The 12,058-nt window shown below is 41.9% G+C and overlaps 1 protein-coding gene across 1 annotated transcript in view; it reads left to right on the top strand.

Moving 5' to 3' along the window:
- LOC147303774 (dolichyl-diphosphooligosaccharide--protein glycosyltransferase subunit STT3B-like) overlaps positions 1-12,058 on the top strand; it is a 104,799-nt gene that overhangs the window by 76,459 nt on the left and 16,282 nt on the right. Inside the window, exons 5-9 of the mRNA XM_086280777.1 lie at positions 77-176; positions 1,632-1,730; positions 4,688-4,834; positions 10,379-10,427; positions 11,121-11,275. Coding sequence (XP_086136903.1) covers positions 77-176; positions 1,632-1,730; positions 4,688-4,834; positions 10,379-10,427; positions 11,121-11,275 — 550 coding nt within the window. The remainder of the gene's footprint in view (positions 1-76; positions 177-1,631; positions 1,731-4,687; positions 4,835-10,378; positions 10,428-11,120; positions 11,276-12,058) is intronic.

Below are 12,058 nucleotides of genomic sequence, written 5' to 3'. Positions count from 1 at the left end.
GGGCACCACCCACTCACAAAAAACTGAGTAATGATGAATGTCCGTTTACTGACATGTCTGTGTATTTGTGTTCTAGGTGTCGGCGTGGGGAGGTTACGTGTTTATTATCAACCTGATCCCGCTGCATGTGTTTGTGCTGCTCCTGATGCAACGCTACAGTAGGAGAGTCTATATCGGTAAGATGGTCACACACGCCAAACATGAGCACAGAGCGTGCGAGCACTCGCGCGAGACGACAACTTTCACCGTGCGGCTTGATATTTAAAACTCGCCCACATACCCGACTCTGTATTGGAGACTCGCTCGTGTTTTTAGATCTTCTCTCATTAGAATATGAATGTGGGAACTATACAGGAAAACGACCGCTCATGCACACATGCATCTCACAACATGGCTGCCCGAGCATTTGACCCTGAAACAAGCTCAAATGCCCAGTCACGCCTGTGCCCGTCTCTCACAACAGCAAGCATCATCAGCAGACATCTATACACCCACGCACCACTTAGCAGTAAATGTATCCACCTGCTACCTGATCCTCTTTATTCTTTATTTATTTTTCTATTCTTTGCATATACCGGAGGTAGAGAACCGGTGAAGTGGGTAGGCTTGTTATCCCACAGATAACATCCGAGTTTCACGAATGCATGTGGTGGCTCCAGCACGTTATCCGTTGCCTCGGAGAACCCTCCACCGTCCTCAGCTCGGGATGAATTCACAGCAGACGCCACTATTGTGGTCAAGATAAATGATACCATGTCAAGTATCATCTCTGCATGATTATATGTTGTACTCACTGTAACTGGTAAGCACAGTCTTTGAGAGCACTGAAAATAAATTATCGCCTCTTCACCGTAAGAGGGCTTTGACCTACCTTTGCTCCTACAACAATTAAACTCTGCTTGGTGAAGCAGGGCTGTTAGAGGAGCTGGAAAAATTTCTACAGTCTTCCCTGTTCCTCAAGAATAGCTGCCTCATTCATCATGCCGCTTTTCGTAGTAAATGAAAGATGGGGAAATATATTTGTAGACTTATTCCGATGACAGAAAAAGACACCTGCTCTATTCCTTACCGCCTCTTTTCAGAGTCAGGTGTTGTTCAACTGCAATGAAGGAACACATAAAAAAAGCAGGGAGGTTTAAAAAAAAGAAAGAAAATCCTAGTTTAATAAAATGCCTCGTAGCCTGTTCTCTCGCAATTCGTCTCTGTCTGTCATGAGTCAATAGCAGATGTGTGGAGAGAAAAAAAGATCGCTGAGGGCGGTCAGAGCTACTTCAAAAACGAGGCACACTCTTCAGGAAGAGTATGAAATCTTAATTAAAGTGGTGCATCTGCGAATTGGTTTCCTGAAGCTACAATGGTGGGAGTTGCACTGTTCTCAGCACTGTCATCTCACTTCGGGCCTCCCGACCACACCGCGCCGGGCCAACTCCCATTTTCTCAGTAAATGACATTGGATTAGGTATTTTGTATTTGCTCCCTCTGAGGTACAACAGTGAAAATCAATAGACTTTAAATACCCCTACCGAAGTTGATTTCCCTCAGTCGAACCCAAATTGTGCTTTTTTTTTTTCTCTTAGTGTCGTTTTATTTTAATGATTTTACCTTTTTCTCCGCTGTTCTCCTCTCTACAGCTTACAGCACTTTCTACATTGTGGGCCTCATACTGTCCATGCAGGTCCCTTTCGTCGGCTTCCAGCCAATCAGGACGAGTGAGCACATGGCTGCTGCTGGTAAGTCTCATCCTCTGTACCTGCAGTATGAATGATCCTCTATTCAGCCTGGAACAACAGGTTCCCCTTTACAAAGCTCAAGCCACCTGATGATGAAGTCAGCAGTATTTGGAAGATACTGCTGCTCTTTATTCCAAATTTATGACTCACTCATAAACAGATGTCACAAATACATGAATGTAAAAGCATATTTCTCTTTATCCTACCTAAAGCAGGAACAAGCAGTTATTTGTGCTAACAGCTGATCTAATCAGTATGTTTATATTGACTGAACAAATGTTCAGACTGTTCCCTTTAACTCGGATAAAACACTTCAGTTATTATGTGCCTTGAATTTCAATAGAGTAGTTTGGAGACCAACACTGTGTGAAATGTGGTTGAATAAAATAATTGAGCAATATATCTCTCAGGACCTTGCTCATCATATGGACGCATTGCAGAAATTATAATTATAATTATAATTCAAAGCTGTTATTTCAACTCTGTCTGCTGTGACTGTCAGGGAATTTCTGCCACAACCATAGACTGTAAATAAGAGATGGATGTAGCCACCATGACATCACCTGTTAGTTAGTGATATCCCATTTTAATGCCTCAGACTGAGCATTATGCCCATTGCAATCTTGGATTTATGAAACCAGAGGTGATGAGTGAGTAAGCCGGCTGCTCCCTTGTGTCCCAAGGGGTCACCACAGGGAATGGATCCGATATCTGATTTGGCACAGATTTTATTCCAGATGCCCTTCCTGATGTAACTCTCCCCGTTATCTGTGCTTGGCACCTGCACAAGGAATACACTAGTCTATGTCCTGAGGCTGGGTTTGTCTCCCCCCTCTTGGGCTTACCCCATCTTTCACTTCCAAATGTGATAACCTTTACAACAGTGCTGAATCAAAACCTGAAGAAATGCGCTCATAAGTTAGTGACCTGCCACTCACAAAGTAGCCATAGCATGAAACATGCCCTACTTTATCATATTTTACCCTAAATAGGACCATAATTTGCAAGTTGAATATCATTCTGTATAAAATGGTGCTTTTCTGCTCGAGCACTCAAATCACTTTGTACAACGTACTTCACCCATTCACGTAAGCACTTTTTTCTACCTGCTTTCTATCTAACATTCACTCTCAGATGAATGCATCTGAAGTTCAATCATTCTGATTAGTAGATGACCTGCTGTGCCTCCTGAGCTACAGCCAATTAAATAAGATTTGAACCCAGTGTTTAAGGCCTGGAATTTCACTTCAAGTCACTTCATCTGGATTTAAATAGCACCAAATCACAACAGCAGTTGCCTCAAGGTGCTTTATATTGTAATGTAGAGACCCTACAATAATACAGGGGAAAAAAACAACAATCAGGTGGCCCCTTTTAAGAAAGAATTTGGCGACACTGGGAAAGAAAAACTCCCTGTTAACAGGAAGAAACTGTCCTTCCTTCAGACAGAAGCAGGCTCAGGTTGGTTGTGTGTGTGATGAGAAAGGCATCAGGAAAACTATAAAGTGAGCTAAAGAATTGTTTTTTTACTAAACTTCTTTTCAATCTTCTTTCTCCAGCAAGAGGTGTCGCCTCCTGCTGACAGTGAACGATATTGCAGGTTCATTTTCACTTACACACTTGTTTATAAACTCTGGCCACAAATGGAAAGTTAGGTCTTATTGCAGTTGTTTGTCTATTAAAGCTGGAACTGTGCAGGCTTGGTTGATGTCCAAAGCACCCTCTGGTGATTGCACATGCTCTAAGAGTGTTTGGCTGCTGCAGGAATTGAATCCCCTTGTGCCTACAGTGATAGTCACGCTCTGTCTGCAGGAGAACATTGGTACATCTATGAAATGGATATGGGTAAGCACCTACATGCCACCCATATGGGCTTAGCTCTTTAAGCACTGTTCATTTTGGCTTGTGGGTAGCTTATTAAAGCTTGTTGAGTATTGTCTCTCAAGTGTGAGCCCCATCTGCTTGCTGACAGCATGGATGGGTGCGTACATATGTGCACGATTCATTTACGTTGTTGGCAGCTTTAAGAAGATGAGCGGAGGCCTTTTGGAGAATTCACTTAACGCCACAGCAGGTAGGTGTACTCTGAAGTGTCCCTGTTTTCCTGGATCTCTCCAACACAAACAGCATTACGAGAGGCTTTGAAGAATGCACCATCAAAAATCATCTCTGCCTCTCTGCGTTTTTGGCTCCCCGCTCGCTCTCAAAGAGCAAGTGTGGTTTTATGTCGCTCTGGGTAGCAGCTGCTCAGAACATCTGGTGGTAGCATTCACGGAGCACAGTGGGAGGCAGGAAGAGAGTGACAGAGCAATGGACCTGTCGGTACCGCTGAGATGTCGGCCCCTGAGGCAGGAAAGCAGAGTGGCATGGTGTGACAAGCGTGTTAGCGTCATGGCGGCACTCCAGGAGACAGGCAGGGGCTTAACCTTGGAAATGGGTGAGACCTGCTGTAGGCGATCGCTGAGGGTGGAGAAAAGCAGGGAAATATCACAGAAGGTTTGTTGAAAGGTGGTAGGTGACGAAAAAGGAGCGGGGGGGGGGATAACAGGATCTTTTCACGCTTTTCAATTTTTTTTATATCAAATTTGCCAAACACAGGCACGCTGGGGAAAAACAGCTCAAAAAAATGACAGAGCAAGGAAACGGGAAAAGCAAGTATAACCTAAGGGGCTGAAAAAGAATGACGAGACAATAAAAGGAGAAAGGTTTATTTACACACATTTGTTCCATGCATTTGAAATATGCTGTCCAGCAATATTCGTCTTTCACATCTACGTGAGTAGCCAGCAGGGCTGTTGTTGAGTGCTTTATGGGTATACTGTTTAAAATCACAGTGCTTCTCGACCGTGTAAGCTTGCTTTGCTCCCTGCAGAATGCAGCATCAGTAGGAACCTCCTCAAATATTCAGTGTGAGTTTCCTCTGTATGTTGGCTCACGTTCTTCTGTCTTTTTCTCAGGTGTGTTTGCACTCCTCCAAGCCTATGCGTTCCTGCAGTACCTAAAGGACAGGCTGACCAGACAGGAATTCCAGACACTGTTTTTCCTCGGAGTCTCTCTCGCTGCTGGTGTGGTCTTCCTCACAGTGATCTATCTCACATACACAGGTCTGTATGTCCTGATGCACATGCTGCTTCCATACATCGTAAGCTGTGTCATTTGTTTGTTTTCAGTTCTCAGAGGGTTTTTTTTTTAATCATCTTAAAGGGTAAAGTGTGTAAAATACCACTACTAGATGTGAGCAGTCAATTCTGTTTTCTTACCACTTCCATTTCAACTGCATAATCCCGGCTGCAGTAGGACCTGATCATTGTTTATCTACACTGAGAGTAGGCTGTCAGTCTGCTGTTTACCTCAGCTGTCAATATACTTTGTTTCCACATCTAATTACTTTGGAGGCTCTAAAACTTTGTGTTGAAAGCTGATACAAGTCAATGAGTCAGTGACGCTGACTTCCATCTGACAGCAATACTGAGGTTAGTTGTCGAGGATATGCTGAGTGGGGTAAGGAAAGCTGTTTATGTTGTGTTACCTGCTGTTAGTGAAACTTTCTTTGAAGTGACTCGGCCACTTGTAAGAATGTAGTCACGCTGTTTTATTGGAGGGAAAGTGTGATATTTTTTTCCCCCCCTTTTTTCCCAGGACACTCGAGCCTAACATTAGCTAGCATAATGTAGTTGTGGCAATGTGGTAATCAATAAGCATGTTTATGCACATTTTCATGTGTTAGTCCTGACTTAAGTTGAGGAGATTAAGTTTGAGGTGAGGAGGAAGAGGAGGGGAAATGAGGAAGGAAATGGAGCAGCGGTGGACAATTGGAAAAACGCAATGACAACGAGATGATAAAATATACAGGTGTAAATGTTGAATGGTTGCATGTAGTTTGAAAGAGTTGTCTGTGATCTTGAAATTAACTTAAAAGGAGTAATACATGGTGGCTGGTCTCTAACCACAAACATAAAATGCAGTTAGGCAGAACGGCGTCGTCCATCACAGCCACTGTATTCAAGATGGCCTCCACAAACTAGCGCCCACTCTTTTTGAAGACATAATTATACACTCATCAATTTATGTTTGTAAGTACATTGTTCTTTTTTTTTTTCCTTTTAAATAAATTCTCAAAGTACTGACTGCACCTTATTCTTAGTAGTCAGATTTGTCAGATTTTTGCTTTCAGCTTCACTTTTAACAGTTTTATAAAATCAGCCAGAGCTAGCAAATTCAATCATGAGCTTTTAGTTTGGGAACAGTTTGAGAAGGTACAACTATTTTAATCATTTTAGCATGGCTTCAAGTTTACCAGCAGAATAAACAGTGTTCACAGCTGAGCATTGGTTAAACGTGCTTCCCACCCAGTCTAACAAATACAAAGATCCTCTTTGTTGAGAAATGAGTCTTAGAAAAAAATGCAAATCAAACACAGATGGATGGTAGGTGCACTTACGTGGCAAGATTGGTTGAGAGACGGTCAGATAACTTCATAGCTGATGATTACTTTCTAATAAGACAAAGTGGAGGATGATAATGTTTTCATCCTGTGAAAAAAAACCACGACTAGGGCTGCCACAAACGATTATTTTGGTAGTCGACTAGTCACCGATTATCTTTGCGATTAGTCGACTAATCAGATTCTGCATCCATTGGACATAAAACATACAGCTTATTGCACCAGCATGCATCTGCTCTTATATAACTATCATTAGCTTATAGCTTGGAGTGTTTAAGGTATGTGCTAACTAAAAATAAAGAAAAGATGACAGTTTATTAAATTTTAATGAAATTTGCAGATTGTTTCGGTGGAGCATCTCACACTTCTGATAATCAGTTGCCTGCCTGACGTTTATTCAGCTGTGTAAAAACTTTAATCTCAGCCAAACCGATTTACTCAGGAACAAATAAAATACAGAAAAAAAAAACAAACAATAACATTTTTAAGTTATCTAAGTGACTTATATATCATGTTTAACCTGAGTAGTGAAAGACAGTGGTGGGTTTGAAAACGATTTGCCGGGAGTCCGGTGTTCTCACGGGAGCTATCGAGCTGGTGGGTAACAGATGTCTCCGAAAACGTCGGAGCGCTTTTGAAAATATGCGGTGTCTTGATAAACTGAGCAGATATTTGAGGTTTACACAGCTACATTCTCGCCTGAAAATATGTTAAACTTTATTTTGTGACCCAGAAAGAATAATAAGAGTAATATTAAAACTAACTAGCTGCGCCATTGTTGACAAGTGCGCTGGGCTGCGCTATGAATTATGGGACACAGCTTCTTCTTCGGGGTTTAACGGCAGCTGGCATCCTTGTACATGCAGTGCTGCCATCTCCTGTTTCAGTCCGTTATTACACTCTTAAATCCTGCTACTTATTCCTGCAGCTTTTGGGATCTTACAAAGCTTCAAACGATGCGTCGACTATTAAATTAGTCGTCGACGATTTTAATAGTTGACGTAATCGTGTCTAGTCGACTAATCGTGGCAGCCCTAGTTGAGATTTGTTGGGCAGCTAGCCTTTTGTGAAAGGAACCATTAACTCAATTTCAATGTTGATCCAGATCTGGGATTTCTGCCATTCTGCATTTTGTTTTCTTCTTTTAGCCAAAAGTTAGAGCGCTCCTAGTCTATTCCCCGATGATCTAACCTCTGGGCCTCTCCATCGGGTTTTTAACTCGCGCTCGTGTTTGTCAGAAAATGAAACCTGGAAGACAAATGATAAACAAATATAAACTGATATGATTGCTGCAGCTTTGCTGTTAGAGAAAATTTGTGGAGGCTTGTGCTCCACCATGTGAACTGCTGTTTTTGATTGTGCCGGTTGGACCCCAGCGCGTGCAGCCAGCTGGTGAAACTTTATCCTTGTTGATGTTTTGCCCATTATTTTCAGTTTGTGGCCAAAGGGCTCGAGTTTCAGACGGTTTAAAACGTTGCCTTCTTGCTGTTTATTTATTGATTTTTCTTTCTTTTTTCTTTCCCCCCCTTTTTGTCTCCTGCTGAAGGGTTTGGGTTTAAGAGCACAATTCGGCTGACTGATTAGACTTTAAAGGCCACATAAGTCTTTTACCGTCATATTTTAAAAGCATTAAGATATGGAGAATTTGGTACACAACAGCCCACCGAGGAAACTTTAAAACGATGTAATCTCACTGGATTTTCCGCCTGTATCGTGTGTGTTGCTTCAAACTGGCCTCATATGTTGTTAACTGATCAAATACAGAGTTGCTCGTAAGCGAATTTAATATGTATTTATTACATGACTGTCTACTTCAAAGTGCTTACAGATCAAGTCCATCTGTCAGAGAGTCTCACATTAAGATCTTTAAGTAGGCCTTCCACTGTCTTCTCTAAATATCCAGATGTTGCCGAGTTCACCATTATGCGTGGGTATTTACCAAACCTCTTGATCCTTCCTGTTTCAAAGGCCCCTTTGACCTCATCTTGCATCTTTACAGATAAGTTTTCCGAATTCTAGAGCCCAACTTTGAAGATTCATTTTGGCAGACCCGCATCAGGTCATAGAGAGAGCACGAAAGAGTTTTCTCATCTTTGATGTGGTTTATCGAGGCGATTTCCCATAAACGTGACCTCGGTGAGACTTTTTTCCAAAACAAACTTTGCTGCAAGTAAAAAAAACAAGACATCTCTTTACTGCAAGATTTTCAAACTTGTGAAGGACATCTATGTAATGGAGAAATGTGCTCTCTCTCGCTCTCTCTCTCCTGCTGAATCTTAAAGGAAATCAATGTTGTGGGATTTTTTTTGTTTTGGAAATTACCGTAACTGTTTCTTGTCATCACTTTTATTTCCTTTTTAGTTTATGTTCATTCATCCATCCATGAAGCGTATCCCAGCTGTCATAGGGAGCGAGGGGGGGACCAGTCTATTGCAGGGCTAACACATAGAGACAGACAAGCAGTCACACTCACATTCACATATAAGGGCAATTTAGAATAATCAGTTAACCTAACTCCACTAACTGCATGTCTTTGGACTGTGGGAGGAAGCCAGAGTACTCACACAAATGCAGAAAGGCCCAGGCCAGATGTTGGAGTTGAACTCAGCACGCTCTTGCTGCGAGGTAACAGTGCCAGCACCAGTTTATGTTCATATACAAGTAATAATATGAGGATAATAAAATGTATGAATAACTTAACTGCTTGATTTGTGAAAGAAATGGCATAGAAATGGTCTACATCTGTTATTGAAACTGTAGATGTGAGCCCCTGGAAATAGCTGACTATACAAAATGACTATTTCCTTAACGGTTATTTCAGATATCTTTAAATTAAAGCTAAGAGTCTCGTCTTGATTGCCATATTCCTGCAAATTATCTAGACTCCTCTGTCCTCTGGCTTGTACTAAGAGCAAAGACACGATGGCACATTATAGCCGACATAATGCTGGCATGCTTGGACTGTTAGGACCTTCCTGCCTTAGAATTGATTGGCCTCTCATATGGATGCAGAATCCCAGTCTCCTGAGGATAATTGCTTCATCTAATAAATGCTGTGATCTGTCTCCCATCTAAATGGAGCTGTGGGAGTTGAAGACAGTTTTTGAGGTGAGACTGCGCATGTCTCACTCCTCTGGTCTGTCAGGACATCCCCACTCCCCTCAAGTCTGCAGCATTATACCCGTGTGGGTTTTCTCTGTATCTTTAACTCGGAGCCAAGCATCGATTGATTAAATCAGTGTCATCCTTTAAATCAGCTCTCAGTAAAACACCATCTTTCTCTTGCCTGCATTCGTTAAGAGCTTTGTTCAGAGTTTTATAGATTAAACACGTTTTTCATATTATCTTTTAAAGAGCAGCACAGGACATGTCGCAGCCGTATGTTGGTACAACATGACACAAAATCTAGAAATATGTAAGAGTTTTAGCTCCCCCCCCCTGTGAGAGCCTACAACAGCCCGCGAGCAACAGTTCAGCTGAAATGTATTTCAGATCAAAGCTCAACCAAAATAAGACATTTGTATGCGCACATAAAATACCCTGTGCGGCTTAATTTGCAGCCTAAACGGTTTCAGTTACATTCATAAACAAGTCAATTCCAGTAATTAAGTAACATCAGCTGAATATATTCTCAGCACTGACATTCTCCACTGAGAGCTTTCTGGGTTTTGAACTACAGTTGGCAGAAAGTTTAGTTGTAATGTTGATTTAACTAAGTGATAACAAAGAAATGAATGCAAAAATGACCAATAATGACCAAAAAAAAAAGAACATCTTTAGCTGTCAAGAGACATCCAGTGGAAGTTTATGATGTAATGATTTTATGACTTGGTTCGGTCTGATTTGTTCTGAAATACGGTGAAAACCCAACTGAGATTTTCACGGCTTTAATGCTAGCAGTATATTCTACTCGTCATTCTTGTTATCCTCGGGCAGTCTGTGCTACAGATTTCCAGGCCAGTAGGTTGGGCAGAGTTCGCCCTATAAATAATTACATATTGTTGCAACAAAGGGGAGGCAAATTAAAGTTTCTGTTATATTTTTGTTCCTCACAATGACGTGCTGTAACAAACAACTTTAATCTCGCTCGTCTTTATATTAACCCCTCCGAACCCCCAGTTGCAGTCCTCGTATTTCACGTCTGAAATGGAAAGCATTTAAAGATGAGCCTCTCTTTATTGATCGTCTTTTTTTCTGCCTCTAGGATACATTGCTCCGTGGAGTGGTCGTTTCTACTCTCTCTGGGACACCGGGTAAGCTCTGCTGACCTTCACACTCTCGCTGTCGATGGGACGCTTGTTCAGCCGTGTGTGTGTGTGTGTGTGTGTGTGTGTCCTGAGATGGATATTACCCCCCCCTTCCCCTCTCAACATCCCAGAGGGGAAAACTGTAGAGCACAAGCTGTGTTGAAGTATTGTCTTACTCCCAAAAAGCACCAGGCAGGGCTATGTTTTCCAAACGCTCCGCAGTGTGTTTGATATTTCCGAATCAATGCCCCCCCCCCTCCCAAATACCCCAGTTTGCTGACTAAAGCAGTAACTGATGCCTCCCCCCTTCCTTTCCTTCGGAGGCTGATACTAATTCCTTAATGTGCTGTGTGTTGTTTCTTTCCCAGCTGTAATAACAAAACACTTGAGAGAGAAATATTTAAGATTGTACAGAAAGTGCTGTGTAAAAGCCCATTAGGAATAAACAGGGAACACACAGATCAGAAACTACTAACAGAAAAGTACATTACTCATCAGTAGTGCTAAATTTCTTCATATTTTACCATAAGCATGTGGGGGAGCAAAATTACCCCCCGACCACACTCATAATTCTTGAGTTAATCAGGAGGATCTATTGTATAATTTGTCTCAACACTCCCAAAGCATTCAGCTCGACATGAATTACATGTCTCTTCCCTCCTTCCGATTTCTCCCCTCCTCCCTTATTCCTACATGCAGCTACGCTAAGATCCACATCCCCATCATAGCGTCGGTGTCGGAGCACCAGCCGACGACGTGGGTGTCCTTCTTCTTTGACCTCCACATCCTGGTCTGCACCTTCCCAGCGGGCCTCTGGTTCTGCATCAAGAACATCAACGATGAACGCGTGTTTGGTAGGGGTCTTAAATGAATGAAAACAGGATTTTTCTCTGTGGTGTGGAGAATGAGGAGTGATCCAGTATGTTATAAACCACCACAAATGTTTTTGTTTTGTTGTTTAAGTCGTTTAAACCTCTTTAATCTAGACACAGTGATGCTGTCCGTGTTCAGACTAAAACATCTCAACCACTATTTAGTGACTGGCCCTGAAATTTTATGCAGACACTCCTGGAGTCACCTGACTTTTAGTGCCCCCACTAACTTTTTATTTTATATCTTAATGAGGTTTGCTTGTGTATTTTTAAATGAATAGTCTCTATAAAAGAATTTCCATTCATCGTTTTATCGTCTTCATCACATTAAATTTGAAATGTGTAAAGATGGAGGTTACTCTCTTTACTTGCTTTCTTGTCTTCAGTATGTTTTATCTAACAAGGGTGAAAAAAGCTGCAAAACTCATTTAAAGATGTGCACTTCTGAGACTTAGATGAAGCCTATTAGAGAGCTAGTCAGGACCCACCTACCAGTAAGCAGCAACACCCCTAAAAATGGGCAATGTTGAACCCTAATATGGTTCAAATGGGTGTTGATTTTTAAAGAGGCTGCTTTAGGGTTGGAGAATTTAACAGTTTATGCAGCCAGCCTCATCGGGCCCTTTCAGGAACCTTTTATTTGCTGTTTTTTCACCCTACTTATCCATCATTGGCATCTTCAAGTTAAAAATTTATAGAAAACAGACAAACCTGTGTGCAATGGACAATGGACTTTTGTCGTGAAGACGGAGCTGAGCGGAAAGA

The sequence above is a fragment of the Aulonocara sp. 'chitande type north' Nkhata Bay genome, linkage group LG22, assembly GCF_057382095.1.
Source record: "Aulonocara sp. 'chitande type north' Nkhata Bay isolate Kocher_YH1m ecotype deep benthic linkage group LG22, A_spYH_male_GT1.1, whole genome shotgun sequence".
In the NCBI taxonomy this organism is placed as follows: Eukaryota; Metazoa; Chordata; class Actinopteri; order Cichliformes; family Cichlidae; genus Aulonocara; species Aulonocara sp. 'chitande type north' Nkhata Bay.
This window is presented reverse-complemented; position numbering and strand designations above follow the sequence as displayed.